The following is a 25,353-nucleotide window of genomic DNA, read 5'->3' on the forward strand; positions in this document are numbered from 1 at the left end:
CCCCCCCCCACCCCCCCCCCCCCCCACCCCCCCCCCCCCCCACCCCCCCCCCCCCCCACCCCCCCCCCCCCCCACCCCCCCCCCCCCCCACCCCCCCCCCCCCCCACCCCCCCCCCCCCCCACCCCCCCCCCCCCCCACCCCCCCCCCCCCCCACCCCCCCCCCCCCCCACCCCCCCCCCCCCCCACCCCCCCCCCCCCCCACCCCCCCCCCCCCCCACCCCCCCCCCCCCCCACCCCCCCCCCCCCCCACCCCCCCCCCCCCCCACCCCCCCCCCCCCCCACCCCCCCCCCCCCCCACCCCCCCCCCCCCCCACCCCCCCCCCCCCCCACCCCCCCCCCCCCCCACCCCCCCCCCCCCCCACCCCCCCCCCCCCCCACCCCCCCCCCCCCCCACCCCCCCCCCCCCCCACCCCCCCCCCCCCCCACCCCCCCCCCCCCCCACCCCCCCCCCCCCCCACCCCCCCCCCCCCCCACCCCCCCCCCCCCCCACCCCCCCCCCCCCCCACCCCCCCCCCCCCCCACCCCCCCCCCCCCCCACCCCCCCCCCCCCCCACCCCCCCCCCCCCCCACCCCCCCCCCCCCCCACCCCCCCCCCCCCCCACCCCCCCCCCCCCCCACCCCCCCCCCCCCCCACCCCCCCCCCCCCCCACCCCCCCCCCCCCCCACCCCCCCCCCCCCCCACCCCCCCCCCCCCCCACCCCCCCCCCCCCCCACCCCCCCCCCCCCCCACCCCCCCCCCCCCCCACCCCCCCCCCCCCCCACCCCCCCCCCCCCCCACCCCCCCCCCCCCCCACCCCCCCCCCCCCCCACCCCCCCCCCCCCCCACCCCCCCCCCCCCCCACCCCCCCCCCCCCCCACCCCCCCCCCCCCCCACCCCCCCCCCCCCCCACCCCCCCCCCCCCCCACCCCCCCCCCCCCCCACCCCCCCCCCCCCCCACCCCCCCCCCCCCCCACCCCCCCCCCCCCCCACCCCCCCCCCCCCCCACCCCCCCCCCCCCCCACCCCCCCCCCCCCCCACCCCCCCCCCCCCCCACCCCCCCCCCCCCCCACCCCCCCCCCCCCCCACCCCCCCCCCCCCCCACCCCCCCCCCCCCCCACCCCCCCCCCCCCCCACCCCCCCCCCCCCCCACCCCCCCCCCCCCCCACCCCCCCCCCCCCCCACCCCCCCCCCCCCCCACCCCCCCCCCCCCCCACCCCCCCCCCCCCCCACCCCCCCCCCCCCCCACCCCCCCCCCCCCCCACCCCCCCCCCCCCCCACCCCCCCCCCCCCCCACCCCCCCCCCCCCCCACCCCCCCCCCCCCCCACCCCCCCCCCCCCCCACCCCCCCCCCCCCCCACCCCCCCCCCCCCCCACCCCCCCCCCCCCCCACCCCCCCCCCCCCCCACCCCCCCCCCCCCCCACCCCCCCCCCCCCCCACCCCCCCCCCCCCCCACCCCCCCCCCCCCCCACCCCCCCCCCCCCCCACCCCCCCCCCCCCCCACCCCCCCCCCCCCCCACCCCCCCCCCCCCCCACCCCCCCCCCCCCCCACCCCCCCCCCCCCCCACCCCCCCCCCCCCCCACCCCCCCCCCCCCCCACCCCCCCCCCCCCCCACCCCCCCCCCCCCCCACCCCCCCCCCCCCCCACCCCCCCCCCCCCCCACCCCCCCCCCCCCCCACCCCCCCCCCCCCCCACCCCCCCCCCCCCCCACCCCCCCCCCCCCCCACCCCCCCCCCCCCCCACCCCCCCCCCCCCCCACCCCCCCCCCCCCCCACCCCCCCCCCCCCCCACCCCCCCCCCCCCCCACCCCCCCCCCCCCCCACCCCCCCCCCCCCCCACCCCCCCCCCCCCCCACCCCCCCCCCCCCCCACCCCCCCCCCCCCCCACCCCCCCCCCCCCCCACCCCCCCCCCCCCCCACCCCCCCCCCCCCCCACCCCCCCCCCCCCCCACCCCCCCCCCCCCCCACCCCCCCCCCCCCCCACCCCCCCCCCCCCCCACCCCCCCCCCCCCCCACCCCCCCCCCCCCCCACCCCCCCCCCCCCCCACCCCCCCCCCCCCCCACCCCCCCCCCCCCCCACCCCCCCCCCCCCCCACCCCCCCCCCCCCCCACCCCCCCCCCCCCCCACCCCCCCCCCCCCCCACCCCCCCCCCCCCCCACCCCCCCCCCCCCCCACCCCCCCCCCCCCCCACCCCCCCCCCCCCCCACCCCCCCCCCCCCCCACCCCCCCCCCCCCCCACCCCCCCCCCCCCCCACCCCCCCCCCCCCCCACCCCCCCCCCCCCCCACCCCCCCCCCCCCCCACCCCCCCCCCCCCCCACCCCCCCCCCCCCCCACCCCCCCCCCCCCCCACCCCCCCCCCCCCCCACCCCCCCCCCCCCCCACCCCCCCCCCCCCCCACCCCCCCCCCCCCCCACCCCCCCCCCCCCCCACCCCCCCCCCCCCCCACCCCCCCCCCCCCCCACCCCCCCCCCCCCCCACCCCCCCCCCCCCCCACCCCCCCCCCCCCCCACCCCCCCCCCCCCCCACCCCCCCCCCCCCCCACCCCCCCCCCCCCCCACCCCCCCCCCCCCCCACCCCCCCCCCCCCCCACCCCCCCCCCCCCCCACCCCCCCCCCCCCCCACCCCCCCCCCCCCCCACCCCCCCCCCCCCCCACCCCCCCCCCCCCCCACCCCCCCCCCCCCCCACCCCCCCCCCCCCCCACCCCCCCCCCCCCCCACCCCCCCCCCCCCCCACCCCCCCCCCCCCCCACCCCCCCCCCCCCCCACCCCCCCCCCCCCCCACCCCCCCCCCCCCCCACCCCCCCCCCCCCCCACCCCCCCCCCCCCCCACCCCCCCCCCCCCCCACCCCCCCCCCCCCCCACCCCCCCCCCCCCCCACCCCCCCCCCCCCCCACCCCCCCCCCCCCCCACCCCCCCCCCCCCCCACCCCCCCCCCCCCCCACCCCCCCCCCCCCCCACCCCCCCCCCCCCCCACCCCCCCCCCCCCCCACCCCCCCCCCCCCCCACCCCCCCCCCCCCCCACCCCCCCCCCCCCCCACCCCCCCCCCCCCCCACCCCCCCCCCCCCCCACCCCCCCCCCCCCCCACCCCCCCCCCCCCCCACCCCCCCCCCCCCCCACCCCCCCCCCCCCCCACCCCCCCCCCCCCCCACCCCCCCCCCCCCCCACCCCCCCCCCCCCCCACCCCCCCCCCCCCCCACCCCCCCCCCCCCCCACCCCCCCCCCCCCCCACCCCCCCCCCCCCCCACCCCCCCCCCCCCCCACCCCCCCCCCCCCCCACCCCCCCCCCCCCCCACCCCCCCCCCCCCCCACCCCCCCCCCCCCCCACCCCCCCCCCCCCCCACCCCCCCCCCCCCCCACCCCCCCCCCCCCCCACCCCCCCCCCCCCCCACCCCCCCCCCCCCCCACCCCCCCCCCCCCCCACCCCCCCCCCCCCCCACCCCCCCCCCCCCCCACCCCCCCCCCCCCCCACCCCCCCCCCCCCCCACCCCCCCCCCCCCCCACCCCCCCCCCCCCCCACCCCCCCCCCCCCCCACCCCCCCCCCCCCCCACCCCCCCCCCCCCCCACCCCCCCCCCCCCCCACCCCCCCCCCCCCCCACCCCCCCCCCCCCCCACCCCCCCCCCCCCCCACCCCCCCCCCCCCCCACCCCCCCCCCCCCCCACCCCCCCCCCCCCCCACCCCCCCCCCCCCCCACCCCCCCCCCCCCCCACCCCCCCCCCCCCCCACCCCCCCCCCCCCCCACCCCCCCCCCCCCCCACCCCCCCCCCCCCCCACCCCCCCCCCCCCCCACCCCCCCCCCCCCCCACCCCCCCCCCCCCCCACCCCCCCCCCCCCCCACCCCCCCCCCCCCCCACCCCCCCCCCCCCCCACCCCCCCCCCCCCCCACCCCCCCCCCCCCCCACCCCCCCCCCCCCCCACCCCCCCCCCCCCCCACCCCCCCCCCCCCCCACCCCCCCCCCCCCCCACCCCCCCCCCCCCCCACCCCCCCCCCCCCCCACCCCCCCCCCCCCCCACCCCCCCCCCCCCCCACCCCCCCCCCCCCCCACCCCCCCCCCCCCCCACCCCCCCCCCCCCCCACCCCCCCCCCCCCCCACCCCCCCCCCCCCCCACCCCCCCCCCCCCCCACCCCCCCCCCCCCCCACCCCCCCCCCCCCCCACCCCCCCCCCCCCCCACCCCCCCCCCCCCCCACCCCCCCCCCCCCCCACCCCCCCCCCCCCCCACCCCCCCCCCCCCCCACCCCCCCCCCCCCCCACCCCCCCCCCCCCCCACCCCCCCCCCCCCCCACCCCCCCCCCCCCCCACCCCCCCCCCCCCCCACCCCCCCCCCCCCCCACCCCCCCCCCCCCCCACCCCCCCCCCCCCCCACCCCCCCCCCCCCCCACCCCCCCCCCCCCCCACCCCCCCCCCCCCCCACCCCCCCCCCCCCCCACCCCCCCCCCCCCCCACCCCCCCCCCCCCCCACCCCCCCCCCCCCCCACCCCCCCCCCCCCCCACCCCCCCCCCCCCCCACCCCCCCCCCCCCCCACCCCCCCCCCCCCCCACCCCCCCCCCCCCCCACCCCCCCCCCCCCCCACCCCCCCCCCCCCCCACCCCCCCCCCCCCCCACCCCCCCCCCCCCCCACCCCCCCCCCCCCCCACCCCCCCCCCCCCCCACCCCCCCCCCCCCCCACCCCCCCCCCCCCCCACCCCCCCCCCCCCCCACCCCCCCCCCCCCCCACCCCCCCCCCCCCCCACCCCCCCCCCCCCCCACCCCCCCCCCCCCCCACCCCCCCCCCCCCCCACCCCCCCCCCCCCCCACCCCCCCCCCCCCCCACCCCCCCCCCCCCCCACCCCCCCCCCCCCCCACCCCCCCCCCCCCCCACCCCCCCCCCCCCCCACCCCCCCCCCCCCCCACCCCCCCCCCCCCCCACCCCCCCCCCCCCCCACCCCCCCCCCCCCCCACCCCCCCCCCCCCCCACCCCCCCCCCCCCCCACCCCCCCCCCCCCCCACCCCCCCCCCCCCCCACCCCCCCCCCCCCCCACCCCCCCCCCCCCCCACCCCCCCCCCCCCCCACCCCCCCCCCCCCCCACCCCCCCCCCCCCCCACCCCCCCCCCCCCCCACCCCCCCCCCCCCCCACCCCCCCCCCCCCCCACCCCCCCCCCCCCCCACCCCCCCCCCCCCCCACCCCCCCCCCCCCCCACCCCCCCCCCCCCCCACCCCCCCCCCCCCCCACCCCCCCCCCCCCCCACCCCCCCCCCCCCCCACCCCCCCCCCCCCCCACCCCCCCCCCCCCCCACCCCCCCCCCCCCCCACCCCCCCCCCCCCCCACCCCCCCCCCCCCCCACCCCCCCCCCCCCCCACCCCCCCCCCCCCCCACCCCCCCCCCCCCCCACCCCCCCCCCCCCCCACCCCCCCCCCCCCCCACCCCCCCCCCCCCCCACCCCCCCCCCCCCCCACCCCCCCCCCCCCCCACCCCCCCCCCCCCCCACCCCCCCCCCCCCCCACCCCCCCCCCCCCCCACCCCCCCCCCCCCCCACCCCCCCCCCCCCCCACCCCCCCCCCCCCCCACCCCCCCCCCCCCCCACCCCCCCCCCCCCCCACCCCCCCCCCCCCCCACCCCCCCCCCCCCCCACCCCCCCCCCCCCCCACCCCCCCCCCCCCCCACCCCCCCCCCCCCCCACCCCCCCCCCCCCCCACCCCCCCCCCCCCCCACCCCCCCCCCCCCCCACCCCCCCCCCCCCCCACCCCCCCCCCCCCCCACCCCCCCCCCCCCCCACCCCCCCCCCCCCCCACCCCCCCCCCCCCCCACCCCCCCCCCCCCCCACCCCCCCCCCCCCCCACCCCCCCCCCCCCCCACCCCCCCCCCCCCCCACCCCCCCCCCCCCCCACCCCCCCCCCCCCCCACCCCCCCCCCCCCCCACCCCCCCCCCCCCCCACCCCCCCCCCCCCCCACCCCCCCCCCCCCCCACCCCCCCCCCCCCCCACCCCCCCCCCCCCCCACCCCCCCCCCCCCCCACCCCCCCCCCCCCCCACCCCCCCCCCCCCCCACCCCCCCCCCCCCCCACCCCCCCCCCCCCCCACCCCCCCCCCCCCCCACCCCCCCCCCCCCCCACCCCCCCCCCCCCCCACCCCCCCCCCCCCCCACCCCCCCCCCCCCCCACCCCCCCCCCCCCCCACCCCCCCCCCCCCCCACCCCCCCCCCCCCCCACCCCCCCCCCCCCCCACCCCCCCCCCCCCCCACCCCCCCCCCCCCCCACCCCCCCCCCCCCCCACCCCCCCCCCCCCCCACCCCCCCCCCCCCCCACCCCCCCCCCCCCCCACCCCCCCCCCCCCCCACCCCCCCCCCCCCCCACCCCCCCCCCCCCCCACCCCCCCCCCCCCCCACCCCCCCCCCCCCCCACCCCCCCCCCCCCCCACCCCCCCCCCCCCCCACCCCCCCCCCCCCCCACCCCCCCCCCCCCCCACCCCCCCCCCCCCCCACCCCCCCCCCCCCCCACCCCCCCCCCCCCCCACCCCCCCCCCCCCCCACCCCCCCCCCCCCCCACCCCCCCCCCCCCCCACCCCCCCCCCCCCCCACCCCCCCCCCCCCCCACCCCCCCCCCCCCCCACCCCCCCCCCCCCCCACCCCCCCCCCCCCCCACCCCCCCCCCCCCCCACCCCCCCCCCCCCCCACCCCCCCCCCCCCCCACCCCCCCCCCCCCCCACCCCCCCCCCCCCCCACCCCCCCCCCCCCCCACCCCCCCCCCCCCCCACCCCCCCCCCCCCCCACCCCCCCCCCCCCCCACCCCCCCCCCCCCCCACCCCCCCCCCCCCCCACCCCCCCCCCCCCCCACCCCCCCCCCCCCCCACCCCCCCCCCCCCCCACCCCCCCCCCCCCCCACCCCCCCCCCCCCCCACCCCCCCCCCCCCCCACCCCCCCCCCCCCCCACCCCCCCCCCCCCCCACCCCCCCCCCCCCCCACCCCCCCCCCCCCCCACCCCCCCCCCCCCCCACCCCCCCCCCCCCCCACCCCCCCCCCCCCCCACCCCCCCCCCCCCCCACCCCCCCCCCCCCCCACCCCCCCCCCCCCCCACCCCCCCCCCCCCCCACCCCCCCCCCCCCCCACCCCCCCCCCCCCCCACCCCCCCCCCCCCCCACCCCCCCCCCCCCCCACCCCCCCCCCCCCCCACCCCCCCCCCCCCCCACCCCCCCCCCCCCCCACCCCCCCCCCCCCCCACCCCCCCCCCCCCCCACCCCCCCCCCCCCCCACCCCCCCCCCCCCCCACCCCCCCCCCCCCCCACCCCCCCCCCCCCCCACCCCCCCCCCCCCCCACCCCCCCCCCCCCCCACCCCCCCCCCCCCCCACCCCCCCCCCCCCCCACCCCCCCCCCCCCCCACCCCCCCCCCCCCCCACCCCCCCCCCCCCCCACCCCCCCCCCCCCCCACCCCCCCCCCCCCCCACCCCCCCCCCCCCCCACCCCCCCCCCCCCCCACCCCCCCCCCCCCCCACCCCCCCCCCCCCCCACCCCCCCCCCCCCCCACCCCCCCCCCCCCCCACCCCCCCCCCCCCCCACCCCCCCCCCCCCCCACCCCCCCCCCCCCCCACCCCCCCCCCCCCCCACCCCCCCCCCCCCCCACCCCCCCCCCCCCCCACCCCCCCCCCCCCCCACCCCCCCCCCCCCCCACCCCCCCCCCCCCCCACCCCCCCCCCCCCCCACCCCCCCCCCCCCCCACCCCCCCCCCCCCCCACCCCCCCCCCCCCCCACCCCCCCCCCCCCCCACCCCCCCCCCCCCCCACCCCCCCCCCCCCCCACCCCCCCCCCCCCCCACCCCCCCCCCCCCCCACCCCCCCCCCCCCCCACCCCCCCCCCCCCCCACCCCCCCCCCCCCCCACCCCCCCCCCCCCCCACCCCCCCCCCCCCCCACCCCCCCCCCCCCCCACCCCCCCCCCCCCCCACCCCCCCCCCCCCCCACCCCCCCCCCCCCCCACCCCCCCCCCCCCCCACCCCCCCCCCCCCCCACCCCCCCCCCCCCCCACCCCCCCCCCCCCCCACCCCCCCCCCCCCCCACCCCCCCCCCCCCCCACCCCCCCCCCCCCCCACCCCCCCCCCCCCCCACCCCCCCCCCCCCCCACCCCCCCCCCCCCCCACCCCCCCCCCCCCCCACCCCCCCCCCCCCCCACCCCCCCCCCCCCCCACCCCCCCCCCCCCCCACCCCCCCCCCCCCCCACCCCCCCCCCCCCCCACCCCCCCCCCCCCCCACCCCCCCCCCCCCCCACCCCCCCCCCCCCCCACCCCCCCCCCCCCCCACCCCCCCCCCCCCCCACCCCCCCCCCCCCCCACCCCCCCCCCCCCCCACCCCCCCCCCCCCCCACCCCCCCCCCCCCCCACCCCCCCCCCCCCCCACCCCCCCCCCCCCCCACCCCCCCCCCCCCCCACCCCCCCCCCCCCCCACCCCCCCCCCCCCCCACCCCCCCCCCCCCCCACCCCCCCCCCCCCCCACCCCCCCCCCCCCCCACCCCCCCCCCCCCCCACCCCCCCCCCCCCCCACCCCCCCCCCCCCCCACCCCCCCCCCCCCCCACCCCCCCCCCCCCCCACCCCCCCCCCCCCCCACCCCCCCCCCCCCCCACCCCCCCCCCCCCCCACCCCCCCCCCCCCCCACCCCCCCCCCCCCCCACCCCCCCCCCCCCCCACCCCCCCCCCCCCCCACCCCCCCCCCCCCCCACCCCCCCCCCCCCCCACCCCCCCCCCCCCCCACCCCCCCCCCCCCCCACCCCCCCCCCCCCCCACCCCCCCCCCCCCCCACCCCCCCCCCCCCCCACCCCCCCCCCCCCCCACCCCCCCCCCCCCCCACCCCCCCCCCCCCCCACCCCCCCCCCCCCCCACCCCCCCCCCCCCCCACCCCCCCCCCCCCCCACCCCCCCCCCCCCCCACCCCCCCCCCCCCCCACCCCCCCCCCCCCCCACCCCCCCCCCCCCCCACCCCCCCCCCCCCCCACCCCCCCCCCCCCCCACCCCCCCCCCCCCCCACCCCCCCCCCCCCCCACCCCCCCCCCCCCCCACCCCCCCCCCCCCCCACCCCCCCCCCCCCCCACCCCCCCCCCCCCCCACCCCCCCCCCCCCCCACCCCCCCCCCCCCCCACCCCCCCCCCCCCCCACCCCCCCCCCCCCCCACCCCCCCCCCCCCCCACCCCCCCCCCCCCCCACCCCCCCCCCCCCCCACCCCCCCCCCCCCCCACCCCCCCCCCCCCCCACCCCCCCCCCCCCCCACCCCCCCCCCCCCCCACCCCCCCCCCCCCCCACCCCCCCCCCCCCCCACCCCCCCCCCCCCCCACCCCCCCCCCCCCCCACCCCCCCCCCCCCCCACCCCCCCCCCCCCCCACCCCCCCCCCCCCCCACCCCCCCCCCCCCCCACCCCCCCCCCCCCCCACCCCCCCCCCCCCCCACCCCCCCCCCCCCCCACCCCCCCCCCCCCCCACCCCCCCCCCCCCCCACCCCCCCCCCCCCCCACCCCCCCCCCCCCCCACCCCCCCCCCCCCCCACCCCCCCCCCCCCCCACCCCCCCCCCCCCCCACCCCCCCCCCCCCCCACCCCCCCCCCCCCCCACCCCCCCCCCCCCCCACCCCCCCCCCCCCCCACCCCCCCCCCCCCCCACCCCCCCCCCCCCCCACCCCCCCCCCCCCCCACCCCCCCCCCCCCCCACCCCCCCCCCCCCCCACCCCCCCCCCCCCCCACCCCCCCCCCCCCCCACCCCCCCCCCCCCCCACCCCCCCCCCCCCCCACCCCCCCCCCCCCCCACCCCCCCCCCCCCCCACCCCCCCCCCCCCCCACCCCCCCCCCCCCCCACCCCCCCCCCCCCCCACCCCCCCCCCCCCCCACCCCCCCCCCCCCCCACCCCCCCCCCCCCCCACCCCCCCCCCCCCCCACCCCCCCCCCCCCCCACCCCCCCCCCCCCCCACCCCCCCCCCCCCCCACCCCCCCCCCCCCCCACCCCCCCCCCCCCCCACCCCCCCCCCCCCCCACCCCCCCCCCCCCCCACCCCCCCCCCCCCCCACCCCCCCCCCCCCCCACCCCCCCCCCCCCCCACCCCCCCCCCCCCCCACCCCCCCCCCCCCCCACCCCCCCCCCCCCCCACCCCCCCCCCCCCCCACCCCCCCCCCCCCCCACCCCCCCCCCCCCCCACCCCCCCCCCCCCCCACCCCCCCCCCCCCCCACCCCCCCCCCCCCCCACCCCCCCCCCCCCCCACCCCCCCCCCCCCCCACCCCCCCCCCCCCCCACCCCCCCCCCCCCCCACCCCCCCCCCCCCCCACCCCCCCCCCCCCCCACCCCCCCCCCCCCCCACCCCCCCCCCCCCCCACCCCCCCCCCCCCCCACCCCCCCCCCCCCCCACCCCCCCCCCCCCCCACCCCCCCCCCCCCCCACCCCCCCCCCCCCCCACCCCCCCCCCCCCCCACCCCCCCCCCCCCCCACCCCCCCCCCCCCCCACCCCCCCCCCCCCCCACCCCCCCCCCCCCCCACCCCCCCCCCCCCCCACCCCCCCCCCCCCCCACCCCCCCCCCCCCCCACCCCCCCCCCCCCCCACCCCCCCCCCCCCCCACCCCCCCCCCCCCCCACCCCCCCCCCCCCCCACCCCCCCCCCCCCCCACCCCCCCCCCCCCCCACCCCCCCCCCCCCCCACCCCCCCCCCCCCCCACCCCCCCCCCCCCCCACCCCCCCCCCCCCCCACCCCCCCCCCCCCCCACCCCCCCCCCCCCCCACCCCCCCCCCCCCCCACCCCCCCCCCCCCCCACCCCCCCCCCCCCCCACCCCCCCCCCCCCCCACCCCCCCCCCCCCCCACCCCCCCCCCCCCCCACCCCCCCCCCCCCCCACCCCCCCCCCCCCCCACCCCCCCCCCCCCCCACCCCCCCCCCCCCCCACCCCCCCCCCCCCCCACCCCCCCCCCCCCCCACCCCCCCCCCCCCCCACCCCCCCCCCCCCCCACCCCCCCCCCCCCCCACCCCCCCCCCCCCCCACCCCCCCCCCCCCCCACCCCCCCCCCCCCCCACCCCCCCCCCCCCCCACCCCCCCCCCCCCCCACCCCCCCCCCCCCCCACCCCCCCCCCCCCCCACCCCCCCCCCCCCCCACCCCCCCCCCCCCCCACCCCCCCCCCCCCCCACCCCCCCCCCCCCCCACCCCCCCCCCCCCCCACCCCCCCCCCCCCCCACCCCCCCCCCCCCCCACCCCCCCCCCCCCCCACCCCCCCCCCCCCCCACCCCCCCCCCCCCCCACCCCCCCCCCCCCCCACCCCCCCCCCCCCCCACCCCCCCCCCCCCCCACCCCCCCCCCCCCCCACCCCCCCCCCCCCCCACCCCCCCCCCCCCCCACCCCCCCCCCCCCCCACCCCCCCCCCCCCCCACCCCCCCCCCCCCCCACCCCCCCCCCCCCCCACCCCCCCCCCCCCCCACCCCCCCCCCCCCCCACCCCCCCCCCCCCCCACCCCCCCCCCCCCCCACCCCCCCCCCCCCCCACCCCCCCCCCCCCCCACCCCCCCCCCCCCCCACCCCCCCCCCCCCCCACCCCCCCCCCCCCCCACCCCCCCCCCCCCCCACCCCCCCCCCCCCCCACCCCCCCCCCCCCCCACCCCCCCCCCCCCCCACCCCCCCCCCCCCCCACCCCCCCCCCCCCCCACCCCCCCCCCCCCCCACCCCCCCCCCCCCCCACCCCCCCCCCCCCCCACCCCCCCCCCCCCCCACCCCCCCCCCCCCCCACCCCCCCCCCCCCCCACCCCCCCCCCCCCCCACCCCCCCCCCCCCCCACCCCCCCCCCCCCCCACCCCCCCCCCCCCCCACCCCCCCCCCCCCCCACCCCCCCCCCCCCCCACCCCCCCCCCCCCCCACCCCCCCCCCCCCCCACCCCCCCCCCCCCCCACCCCCCCCCCCCCCCACCCCCCCCCCCCCCCACCCCCCCCCCCCCCCACCCCCCCCCCCCCCCACCCCCCCCCCCCCCCACCCCCCCCCCCCCCCACCCCCCCCCCCCCCCACCCCCCCCCCCCCCCACCCCCCCCCCCCCCCACCCCCCCCCCCCCCCACCCCCCCCCCCCCCCACCCCCCCCCCCCCCCACCCCCCCCCCCCCCCACCCCCCCCCCCCCCCACCCCCCCCCCCCCCCACCCCCCCCCCCCCCCACCCCCCCCCCCCCCCACCCCCCCCCCCCCCCACCCCCCCCCCCCCCCACCCCCCCCCCCCCCCACCCCCCCCCCCCCCCACCCCCCCCCCCCCCCACCCCCCCCCCCCCCCACCCCCCCCCCCCCCCACCCCCCCCCCCCCCCACCCCCCCCCCCCCCCACCCCCCCCCCCCCCCACCCCCCCCCCCCCCCACCCCCCCCCCCCCCCACCCCCCCCCCCCCCCACCCCCCCCCCCCCCCACCCCCCCCCCCCCCCACCCCCCCCCCCCCCCACCCCCCCCCCCCCCCACCCCCCCCCCCCCCCACCCCCCCCCCCCCCCACCCCCCCCCCCCCCCACCCCCCCCCCCCCCCACCCCCCCCCCCCCCCACCCCCCCCCCCCCCCACCCCCCCCCCCCCCCACCCCCCCCCCCCCCCACCCCCCCCCCCCCCCACCCCCCCCCCCCCCCACCCCCCCCCCCCCCCACCCCCCCCCCCCCCCACCCCCCCCCCCCCCCACCCCCCCCCCCCCCCACCCCCCCCCCCCCCCACCCCCCCCCCCCCCCACCCCCCCCCCCCCCCACCCCCCCCCCCCCCCACCCCCCCCCCCCCCCACCCCCCCCCCCCCCCACCCCCCCCCCCCCCCACCCCCCCCCCCCCCCACCCCCCCCCCCCCCCACCCCCCCCCCCCCCCACCCCCCCCCCCCCCCACCCCCCCCCCCCCCCACCCCCCCCCCCCCCCACCCCCCCCCCCCCCCACCCCCCCCCCCCCCCACCCCCCCCCCCCCCCACCCCCCCCCCCCCCCACCCCCCCCCCCCCCCACCCCCCCCCCCCCCCACCCCCCCCCCCCCCCACCCCCCCCCCCCCCCACCCCCCCCCCCCCCCACCCCCCCCCCCCCCCACCCCCCCCCCCCCCCACCCCCCCCCCCCCCCACCCCCCCCCCCCCCCACCCCCCCCCCCCCCCACCCCCCCCCCCCCCCACCCCCCCCCCCCCCCACCCCCCCCCCCCCCCACCCCCCCCCCCCCCCACCCCCCCCCCCCCCCACCCCCCCCCCCCCCCACCCCCCCCCCCCCCCACCCCCCCCCCCCCCCACCCCCCCCCCCCCCCACCCCCCCCCCCCCCCACCCCCCCCCCCCCCCACCCCCCCCCCCCCCCACCCCCCCCCCCCCCCACCCCCCCCCCCCCCCACCCCCCCCCCCCCCCACCCCCCCCCCCCCCCACCCCCCCCCCCCCCCACCCCCCCCCCCCCCCACCCCCCCCCCCCCCCACCCCCCCCCCCCCCCACCCCCCCCCCCCCCCACCCCCCCCCCCCCCCACCCCCCCCCCCCCCCACCCCCCCCCCCCCCCACCCCCCCCCCCCCCCACCCCCCCCCCCCCCCACCCCCCCCCCCCCCCACCCCCCCCCCCCCCCACCCCCCCCCCCCCCCACCCCCCCCCCCCCCCACCCCCCCCCCCCCCCACCCCCCCCCCCCCCCACCCCCCCCCCCCCCCACCCCCCCCCCCCCCCACCCCCCCCCCCCCCCACCCCCCCCCCCCCCCACCCCCCCCCCCCCCCACCCCCCCCCCCCCCCACCCCCCCCCCCCCCCACCCCCCCCCCCCCCCACCCCCCCCCCCCCCCACCCCCCCCCCCCCCCACCCCCCCCCCCCCCCACCCCCCCCCCCCCCCACCCCCCCCCCCCCCCACCCCCCCCCCCCCCCACCCCCCCCCCCCCCCACCCCCCCCCCCCCCCACCCCCCCCCCCCCCCACCCCCCCCCCCCCCCACCCCCCCCCCCCCCCACCCCCCCCCCCCCCCACCCCCCCCCCCCCCCACCCCCCCCCCCCCCCACCCCCCCCCCCCCCCACCCCCCCCCCCCCCCACCCCCCCCCCCCCCCACCCCCCCCCCCCCCCACCCCCCCCCCCCCCCACCCCCCCCCCCCCCCACCCCCCCCCCCCCCCACCCCCCCCCCCCCCCACCCCCCCCCCCCCCCACCCCCCCCCCCCCCCACCCCCCCCCCCCCCCACCCCCCCCCCCCCCCACCCCCCCCCCCCCCCACCCCCCCCCCCCCCCACCCCCCCCCCCCCCCACCCCCCCCCCCCCCCACCCCCCCCCCCCCCCACCCCCCCCCCCCCCCACCCCCCCCCCCCCCCACCCCCCCCCCCCCCCACCCCCCCCCCCCCCCACCCCCCCCCCCCCCCACCCCCCCCCCCCCCCACCCCCCCCCCCCCCCACCCCCCCCCCCCCCCACCCCCCCCCCCCCCCACCCCCCCCCCCCCCCACCCCCCCCCCCCCCCACCCCCCCCCCCCCCCACCCCCCCCCCCCCCCACCCCCCCCCCCCCCCACCCCCCCCCCCCCCCACCCCCCCCCCCCCCCACCCCCCCCCCCCCCCACCCCCCCCCCCCCCCACCCCCCCCCCCCCCCACCCCCCCCCCCCCCCACCCCCCCCCCCCCCCACCCCCCCCCCCCCCCACCCCCCCCCCCCCCCACCCCCCCCCCCCCCCACCCCCCCCCCCCCCCACCCCCCCCCCCCCCCACCCCCCCCCCCCCCCACCCCCCCCCCCCCCCACCCCCCCCCCCCCCCACCCCCCCCCCCCCCCACCCCCCCCCCCCCCCACCCCCCCCCCCCCCCACCCCCCCCCCCCCCCACCCCCCCCCCCCCCCACCCCCCCCCCCCCCCACCCCCCCCCCCCCCCAGATGTTCATGGACTACAATTCCCATCAGCCCCTGCCAGCATGACCCATGCTGGCAGGGGCTGGTGGGAATTGTAGTCCATGAACATCTGGAGAGCCGCAGGTTGCAGACCCAAGGTTTAGATCATACCTAGTGATCCAGAAGTAGAATTGATAGTTCATTCACTAAGTAACAGTTCTTAAGTGCAAAAGCAATTGCCTTGGCTAGATGTTCAGCACAGTGTTGCATATCAGCAAAGCAGGGACGTTTTCCATACGTGGAGCCGTCTCACCCAAAGCATTCGTTGACTCCAAGGACCCGTCTTGAAGAATGCTGCATCTGCCGTAAACAGGGAAGGCCTGTTTCTAATCACCGGTCCCCTGATCAGCTCTCCTCATATTTGTGAACGAGTTTGTTGTGTGAATATTTTGTATGTTTTCATCTACTTTCAAATGCCATGGGCCACATGGCTCTCACATCCTTCAACATTTATTTTTCTACAAAGTAGGATGCTTAACAGTGCCAGGAAATTAACTCTTCAAAATGATCGTTCAATGGTACTTCTTTTACTTCCTTTTTTAAAAAAGCAAATGAACCAGATCTTACATCAAAAGCTGACACCCAGTTTTATTAGAACGGGGGCTTTGACAACCAGCGTCCTTCTGCAGTTGTGGCCATTTGCACTAATAACTTCTCAGCATTCTTTTCCTGATATCCTCATGTTGGAAGTGTATTGCTTTGCTATCATTTATTGTTTTTATTTGATCATATGATAAATCTGCAAAGGGGTTCATGGTGGAGCGTCTTCATAATTTTAACAATTGGGATCTAGCAGGATGTGTTTCTTGCCATCGTATTGGATGCCGGATCCATGGGGTTCACCAACCTCAAATTTAAGAATGAAAATTTTTGTTATCAAGGGCAGCAATGTAGAGTTGAAAATGAACTTCGCTACATTTTTAAAATTATTGTATCAAATTATTTGCTTGAGTTCCTTATTCATTAGGAAAACAGGAATGTCATCATCAGAGATTGAGTTTCAGGTTTAATTTTTCCCACTCGTTTCCTTTATTTGCCTAATTAGAATAGCCAGTGGCCTTAATTCAGTGGCAAACAATAGTGCAAAGATAGGACATTGTACAGGGACAGAGCTGCCTACCAGTACCTGGCAGCCTGTTCTACCCCTCTCCTCCAGGGACCCTGGAGCACCCTACAACTAGCCGCTCTGCCCTTGGACTAACCAACAGGAGCAGTGACATCCAGGAAGCCTAAAGATGGGAGAAACTGCAGAGAAATGGCAGGAGGGCCTGGGCAGCAAAAGCAAGTCTCTGCAGTGCCAAAGGAAAAGGATGAAGGCAGCACAGCCCTAGCCAAGCTACAATCAGCAGTTCTCAGCAGCTGGGGAGGGAGCTCAGCCTCAGCCAGGCAGCAATCAAGGAGCAGGGCCAGGAAATCTGAAGAGCCAATCCTAGGCTGGCAGAGCTCGACAGACAGCTCATTAGCCACTCCTGAGAGGGATAAAAGGGAGGCAGCAAAAGAGGGAGGAGGTTGGTGTGGTGGCTCAAGTTTACAGGAGTGCTGTTAACTGCCTGATGGAAGTAAAGAGCTGACAAACAGAAGCTAGAATTGCATTTTGTTTGATCCAGAACGATAGCCAAGTCCCTACTGGGCCAAGGTGGCCTACCTTGCAGGGGTGGCCGGTTGAGGGCACGCCCAGAAATTCTTGCCTCTCACCCCTTGATAGCTTAAAATAGATTATTTTTTCCCCTTTTGAAACGTTTAAAATATTTCAGTAGAAATATTGGGGGTGACGACAAACTTCCATGACTGATTTCTTCCCTTGAGTATTAACCCCAATTCCCTGCGCAGAATTTCTTTTTTGAGTGTCACATCTAACAGGCTTTCCCTTTTTACTTCTGGCATTTTCAAAATCCCTTCCATGCTTCTAGAGGTTCCAGGGCCCTGTGGTTTTCTTATACCAGGTAAGATTGTCAAGTGCCCTTAACTGGATGTCCTGCTTTGAGACAAGACCTTCTGACCTTCCCTACGTTCATTTATTCAAACGTTTGTTTATTCAAACATTTGTTTATTCAAACAAATGTCTTTCCTAAAATACGCATGTTATCTTTGGTCCTTCCCCTGTTTGCTCGGACAGTTTTTATAAGTGATTCATACCCTCACCCTGAAACATCAAATGACCTGTTCTTTTAAAGTCGTGCATTAATTACCCCGTTAAATGTCATCGGCAACCACCTTGCAGTATTCTTTAGCAAAGTTGCCGAAAAGTCTGCGGAAAAACATCCTGACCCTTTGATGGAAGCGTAATGTGCCGAAATCGGCAACTGAAGGTTTTCATGGCATGACGGTAATTAACCTCACCTGGTAAATAATAGCCAATAAAGACTCTATTAAAGGAACAGGGTACTTTTTCTCCAGGCTATTGGCAACCCTACTCCTCCGTAACCATAATTGTTTTGATAACTGTATTCGTTCGTTCCTTTCTTGTTCCTTTGTTTTGGAAAAACAGAATGTGGAATCTCTGGCTGTTTGGTTTCTTGGATCTTTTCCCTAAATCCCTTCTTTGCTCACACTGATCTTCCGCTTTCCCAGCAGTTTGCAGTCCTTGTTTATTTACATCGGTACTTTGTATAAGTAAACAAGCAAACAAGTGGGTATAGCTTACAAAGCAAATAAAATGGAGGGACGGAACCCAAGTAACAATACGCAGGCTACAAAATCATGAAATAATAACACCAAATTGTATATATACAGTGGAACCTCGGAAATCGGCACCTTTGGAAATCGCCGATTTCAGTTTTTGCCAGTCACCGCCGGCCATTAGATCGTCTCGGATTTCGTCAACAGTCTTGGATTTCGCCGATGTAAATTGCATAATTTACGCAATTTGCTACGCTGTTTGCGCATGCAAACAGCGCAGTTTCGGAAATCGCCGATTTTGGATTTCGCCAATAATCGCCGGACGGATTATCGGTGAAATCCGAGGTTCCACTGTAATTGCACATGCAAGGTTTAATGCTAAATGTAACCAACAACCCTTACACGTGAAACCCAATTGAAGCATGAAGCTTGCATCCACAGACATTCTCAAAGAAGATGGTACATAATAAAAACACAGTTCAAATTGCAAATATTCTTTTGAAGTTCTCACTGAAGTGAAGTGTCTTGAAACTTTTGTACAGACAAGAGTTAAATAAATACCTTGCAGGATAGGTTTCCCAGTTTTCTCCTGTATTTATAATTGCATTCCTATATAGCCTAACTGCATATTTTGGCTGATCATTTTATTCACGAGTCCCTGGAAAAAAACCATAATCATAGGAAAAATTGAAAGCAGCAGAAAAAGCAGGAATTCCAACACGGCCCTCAGTTTGGGAGGCATGTGAAATGATAGGACAGTAATGTCCATGATAGGGCATTAATTCTCAGGGCCACCATAAAGCAGAAGTGGCTTGATGGCACTTAACACAGATATATTTCAGACTGACTTCACTGCATCTGTCAAGGCAGAAATGTGACACTCATGATGTCTTGGCCACGTTCCCATTGAGAGTATGATAGCCTCATTCAGCTACGGTACTCTACTGTCTGAATTCCTCAGAGTACAGAGGAATTGTGGAATCTGAAGGTCAATTCTGCCCTAATGGGGAAGAAGGTGTTTTGTTATCATATCCCAAAGGGCAGAAACGTATCGAGGGGAAATTACACCTGGGGGCAACACCTCCTCCTGGTGCCCCCGCCCCCTGCCTCTCTACAGTCCGGCTCCTGCTGCCCCAAGGCCTGGGGAGGGCAAAAGCCAACCTGCATGGAGGCCAGGGGCAAGGTTCAGTGGCAGTGGGTGGCCCAGACAGGTGCCCCGGTCACCTGCCACCAAGCCCTACCCCTGCCTCCATGCAGGGGGGACAGCTTCTACTCTAGAGCTGTGGCTATGCTAAACTCCGCGGCTTTGTGTTGATGTGTTCGGGGCTGTGTAGGGATGGGTGGAGGAAGGGGAAAGTGAGGATGGGGTATGAGTCTGAAATTGTGTGCATCGAGGAATGCTGCTGTAAATTTTGTTGTGCGTGCACAATGATAATAAAATGCTTATGCTTATGCTTATGTGGCTGTGTCGCATACTGTTTTGTCATGTGGGGGGGCGCCAGGCACCCTCCTTGACCAAAAGGTGTGCGCTGTGTAGGCTGTACGCCTCTGCCAAAGGGTAACTATCTCCAGGCGATCATCTGCATCCCTGGAGATCAAGTTTTTTAGGTTCAACCCCATCCATCAACCGATAAGGAGTCAGTCCTTCTCTAGCACGAGGCACGTAGTTAAGACATAGTTGTACCTCTGATATGAGACAGTATCACTTTTGGGGCCTTCCTGTCAGAATCTTCCTGTTTATGTCTATGTTTGTCCATTCTTCAAGGCCAACCTCCTAAATTCCTAAGCTGGGGCTGTGGGCTTGGGACCTTTCTGAGGTGCCGTCCGAAGCCGATGTCCCTTTTGGTTAGGTGGGGCAAGCCAGGAGCAGGGGAAACTGCTAGCTGATCCTGCTGTGTCTTTTCCCAGCCATCTTCCAAACAATCTTTCATCCATCCCACATCATAGTTCTTTCCAACATTTCCGATTGCCTTTTCCTTCAAAGTCCCTCTTAAATCTTTCCCACAAGCTTCTTCTCTTCGATAATATTTATTATTCTTTACCTTTTAGGCTGTTTTTTTTTCTTCCTCAGCTTTAAACCCTTAATCCTTACCGATAAATCTTTCCACAGTAATTCTGCCCAAAACCTTTCCATGCTTGTCTTTTCTTCTTCCTCTTTTCCCTCGTCGTCTCACGCGCAGCTTCATTACTTTGATTAAGTTAATTCCAGGCCTGGCCGTCAGCATTTTCAAAATGGTATGCAGGGGGTCATCTCCCTTTTTTCTTCTGAATCTCCTTAAAATCTGCTATTTCTCCAGCACCTTTCGTGAACAGCTGCATTCTCACCTGGCTTGTGCCTTCCCACTGTAAGGTCGATTCCCCACTGGCAGGTTTGACCTAGGTTCAACCTAGGTTTGACTTAGGTATTCCCCGCAGCTGCTGAGTTCGATACGGTTCCATCCCAGCTTCACCCCCTCAAACTGTCAAATTCCGACTCCATCAGGGAGGTACAACTTTTTCAGCAAACCTAGGTCAAACTCAGGTCGAAGCTAGTAAAGTGGGGAATCATCGAGGAACTGTTCCCTCTGGTCAGCCAATCACAGTTCAGTGTTTTGGGCATGCTCAGAACGAAAGACTCGCGGTGGGGAAAAGCGCGCCCTTTTTTAAAAAAAATCCTTCTTGTATATGAAGCGATGGCCATACATATAAACAGCACACGCTATTACACGCTGCTTTTAGCTACATAGAGCACTGATTTGTGGCTAGGTTGCCATGATGTTAAAAAAAACGGACACACGTTCACGTTCCCATGGTAACACGACAGCCAATCGGGAACAAAGAGCAGAAGAGACGCTGAGGTGATCCCGCCCTCTGAGCTCAGCTCTGGCTGCTGTGGGGAGTAACAACGGAGTCGACTTAGGTCAGTTCCTTTTCAGGGAACCGGATCGAATCTAGTCGACTCAGCAGTGGGGAATCAACCCAAGTTATGTCACCCATTTCTATCCCTCTTGCTCCTGTCTCAAACCCCTTCCCTTGTGTTTTCTTTTTTTGTCTTGTTGGTCTTGTCAGAATTTCTGAGGTGGCAAACCTCTGAGGGCAAAGGGCGGCTGCCCTGTGCTTTTCCTCGCCTTAGCTCACTCCTGGTATTGAATTAAAGGAGGGTTAAAGATGGTAAGCAGGTGCCTTTTGAGATCAGCCGCATTTTGCTTATAAAGCAAATGGACTTTTGATCTTAACCCAGAACGCCGTTTTTGTGGCAGTGCGTTCTGATTTCCACGTGGAGATGCACTGTCTTGAATAATGGCCCGTGCTTGGTTTTTCCCACATGTCAAACTTGCACAAGATTTTGTGAATAGAGCACCGCTCTGTGGATTGTGGATGGCTTCCTTTGGGCTTTGTGTGGGAAAAGTTTGCCACCTGAAATTAAAGATAAAACCACAGGACATTAATCTTTCTCTGGACTTCTAAACATGATTCCTTTGAAATGAGAACTCTCCCTTGGCTAATGCTTGTATGTTTCAATAGGTTTAGTATTTTATATCTAGATGGACTCTGGTCTGATCCAGCAGGCTCTTTCTTATGTTCTTATATCTTTTTCTGATGAAACACCGTACCCTGCCCTGACCCCTGTTCTAATGTTATCTGTGATCCAGCACTACATACATGCGCTGTTTTGAAACATCTGTCCTTTAACCGCTAACTTTTTGTTACTCGTCAGTATAAGATAGAAGTACTGGGATTAGATGCCCCCCCATTGCACAAAACTTGCATAGGGCGTTTCCCCACTTACCTTTGCTAAATTCTATGCTGCGCTGCTTACTCTCTTTGTGGGCGCGGGTATCTTCTGGCGCGCGCCTTGATCGTCCCCTTAATAATTCCGCCAGCTTCTGCGCTGCGGGGTCATCAAAAGGCGCCGTTTCGAGTAGCGCCAGGGATGCCACGCGCTGAGGGGGTGCGAGAGCGGCAGCGTCGGGGCGGCGGCGTTGTCACCGCCCCTGTAGTGGGGAGTGCCGGGGGACCCCGCGCTACTTGAGGAGAGTAGCACGGGGCTTAAGGTAAGTGGGGAAAGGGCCGTAGTTACTGGTACAGAAATGCTTAAGGTTATCCTCTGTAAGTCTTGTTTTTCCTGTCTTTGTCACAAATAAGCAAATGTCTGATGAAGCACAAATAATGTGAAAGCTGAAATGGGCAGAGAGAAGAAAATGAGCTTTTCCTCTATGCAGGGGCGAAGCGAGGGGGAAGTGCCCCTAGGGCATGTGTGTGCCCTGCGCCCCTGCCATGTCCCCGCCCCACACCGCCCCCTGGGTGCTAGCCACTGCCTTTATGTCCACAAGCTCAGTCCGGTTCTCACCTGGGAGAAAAGAGCTCAACTTGGTACGATGTGATGGAGGCAGCCATGTTTTCCTGCTTGTGTGCCTGCTCTAGTTCAGTAAAAAGTGGGGGGGGGGGAGTTGGATTGTTCTGCCAAATGGGTTGTGTGGGTGAGAACAGTTGAGCCTACCCTGGCCCCACCTTGGCTGACCCTGCCTTGAAAATTTTTCTGTGGGGCCAAGGAAGGAAGGTCGGGTCTGGGCCCAGGAGTGTCTGACCCAATGAGAAAATGGGGGAAGAAAGGAAGTTCAGCTTTACTCAGCTGCGTAATATGACAGTGGCCCTTGCCACACAAATCCCCTAAAACGTTTCAAAAACGTTTTTGTTCCCACACCCTGGGGAAAAACATTTAATTGGAGAAACAAGGTGTTTGGCCTGGAGAAGTTTTATTAAAATGTCTGTGAATCATTAAAATAAATCAGGTTTGTTCATCAGCTCACCTTTTTAATGTATTCTTGATTATTCCCATCGTCTTTTCCCATGGGCTCTTTACAGACCTGTCTTGGGGGAGGGTCACTGTACAGCCTTTTTTCTGTTGATTCTGGCATCCGACAGAGAATTCCAGTTAGACATCTTTGTCAAATAAACTAATAATGCACAGAATTTGAAGGGTCTATGACAAGGATCTGCAATGTGTGGCTCTCCAGATGTTCATGGACTACAAATCCCATCAGCCCCTGCCAGCGTGGCCAATTGGTGGGAATTGTAGGCCATGCTGGCCATGCATGGCAGGGGCTGATGGGATTTGTAGTCCACGAACATCTGGAGAGCCACACGTTGCAGACCCCTGGTCTATGACATTTTAATGATTAAAAAACACCATTTAACAACAACTTGTTAATGTTTAAGCTCTCTATGGATTGCAAGTTCCTCTCCTGCGAAGTGCTCTGATAACACGACAGCCTGTCCTATTTCAGTAGCATCTCCTCTTCCTGAATGTGGGAAACTCCGCTGAGTTTGAAAGGCATATTGAATGTGTGTGTTTTGGGGGGGGAGCAGATTTAGTTGCAGTTGCCTGGAGAAAGGCAAGCTTACAAGGGTTTTAAGCGAGCTAAAATAGAGATGGCTTCAGGGCATTATGCAAAGCTGTTGCACGGCACAGAATTGGACGGCAATGAAAGGATTTAGGATGCCTCGGCGCCATTGTTTCCTCAAAGCCTTTCGATTGCCACGGACCCAACTGTCTTGGCGCTGTTCCCCCACGCCCAACTAATGTTTTCTAGTAAACTTGATATACTGAGAGTGCAGCTGGCAGAGTAAAGTAAGAATTCAGGTTTGCTGTGTTTGACAAGCCCAGGGCTTCCCTTCTTCCATTCATTGGCAGGAGCCATCCTCTGCCGCAGTCATGAATAGCTCTAGGGCCATGGTGGCGAACCTTTGGCACTCCAGATGTTATGGACTACAATTCCCATCAGCCCCTACCAGCATGGTCAATTGGCCATGCTGGCAGGGGCTGGTGGGATTTGTAGTCCATAACATCTGGAGTGCCAAAGGTTCGCCACCACTGCTCTAGGGTTTCGGTGCCATCTTCATCCCATGCCAGTAGATGACAGCAGGTTTCTGCCCTCTTCCTCTTCCAGTTCAACCAGCTGTGCAGCCTCCTATGGAATTCTGAAGCTCTGCTTGGAAAGGCAGAAGCCACTTATTTGTATCTGTGACTATGGATTTGTCTTTCTTTGAAGGTCCGGTGGACGTCAGCATCCTTGCGAAATGCAGCCCCTGTTTATCAAACCCGTGCAAAAATGACGGGACATGTAACAACGACCCTGTGGACTTCTATCGATGCACCTGTCCTTACGGTTTCAAGGTATGGACAGCCAACCAATCAGATTCCGGCCTTTTTACCCTGCTCAGGCAGAGAAGGAACGTCCCCTGCCTTGTTATTGGAGAACTGGAAATGCCAACAACTGCGCCTGAGATTTCTTGCATGCGCAGCATCGAGTTTGGTTTGCTTCCACACAGTCTCATATATTTGCTGTTTTATTCCTAGGGCCAGGACTGCGACATTCCGATTCACGCCTGTATTAGCAGTCCTTGTAAACACGGGAGCACTTGCCACTTGAAAGAAGGTGAAAAAGATGGATTTTGGTAGGTTTTTAGGGGGGGGGTTGGTTTTTTATAACAAATGTGATGACACAGAAAAGAAAACTCTACTGTGATTGAAAGGCTGGTTTTACTAAAGCAGTGGTGGCGAACCTATGGCACGGGTGCCAGAGGTGGCACTCAGAGCCCTCTCTGTGGGCACACACAAACAGAGTCACCCCCTCCCACATCTAGGCTTGCCTGGGCCGCTGGGCTCGATTATTAGCATTAAACCTAAGACCTAGTTTTGGGGAAACAATGTAGGTAAACCTGCTAAGTGCTGTTAAACCCCACTGATTTTCATGCGAAGAACTGAAGCGTGATCCTTTACCTGGGAGTAAGCTCGGTTGCTGGCAATGGGGCTTGCTTCTGAGTAAACCCTCCTAGGGTTGTGATTCACCCATTGGAAGAGTTGCACGGTTTCTTCAAAACAAAGCCACCAACTACCACCAAGCTTACTCCCGAGTAACGCACATGTCGGAGCCAACCAGTTTTTTAAAAACTAAAACCTCAGTGTTCAGGTTAAATTGCCGTGTTGGCACTTTGCGATAAATAAGTGGGGTTTGGGTTGCAATTTGGGCACTCGGTCTCGAAAAGGTTCGCCATCACTGTACTAAAGGGTAAAGGGTACACCTAGAACAAGCCCTATTAGAAGGGAAACTGAATGGATGTGAGGAAGTCACCTTGAGTAATTATCCCGATTAAGATTGAAGAATTGTAATCTGAAGAAGAATCTATCGAAAACGGTTACAGTAGCAGAAGAGTTTTATTATTATTGATATCCAATTGACGGACTTTGGCTCAGACCGGTCCGCATTGCCATATAGACTGGTCTACTGACCGAATGCAGCATAGGCAGCTATCGATAAGTTAATGACGATCTTCAAAGAAGAGGTCCCGTCCAAAGCAACCGCTACCACGAAGACATAGGACCGAGTGAAGAAGACATCGTTTAGTCACCTTGACTATGTTGTAGGGTGATGTGATATGTGTAGTATTGTAAGAGTCTAGGCTCTGATGTTGTTTGCACTTTTCACTGGTTGCACTTTATGTATTGCACTTTATATTTATTTATTTATTTATTTCATTTTTAAACCGCCCTCCCCCGAAGGGCTCAGGGCGGTGTACATCAACATCATAATACAAGTATAAAAAAATCTATATCAATTTTAAATTACTAGAATTTGAACAATTTAAAATTTACAGATGGCGACTTATCCCAACCCCATTCCCGCCCACGGGAGACCAAGATGGTATGGGGGTCAGATGGTCATCCCGGCTGGCCAAAAGCCTGGCGGAACAGGTCCGTTTTACAGGCCCTGCGGAAACTCTGAAGGTCCCGCAGGGCCCTGGTCTCCTTAGGGAGCCTGTTCCACCAGGTAGGGGCCAGGGCAATAAAAGCCCTGGCCCTTGTTGAGGCCAGCCGGATCTTTTTTGGGCCAGGGATTTCCAGCAACCGCTCCTCCGTAGAGCGGAGGGCCCTAGTAGGGCAGTACGGGGAGATGCGATCCCTCAGATATGTAG

The 25,353-nt window shown here is 73.9% G+C and overlaps 1 protein-coding gene across 1 annotated transcript in view; it reads left to right on the plus strand.

The window, feature by feature from the left end:
- Positions 1 to 25,353, plus strand: part of SLIT2 (slit guidance ligand 2) — a 376,356-nt gene that overhangs the window by 304,837 nt on the left and 46,166 nt on the right. Inside the window, 2 exon segments of the mRNA XM_048508707.1 lie at positions 23,365 to 23,554; positions 23,738 to 23,835. Coding sequence (XP_048364664.1) covers positions 23,365 to 23,554; positions 23,738 to 23,835 — 288 coding nt within the window.

The sequence above is a fragment of the Sphaerodactylus townsendi genome, linkage group LG10, assembly GCF_021028975.2.
Source record: "Sphaerodactylus townsendi isolate TG3544 linkage group LG10, MPM_Stown_v2.3, whole genome shotgun sequence".
Taxonomy (NCBI): Eukaryota; Metazoa; Chordata; class Lepidosauria; order Squamata; family Sphaerodactylidae; genus Sphaerodactylus; species Sphaerodactylus townsendi.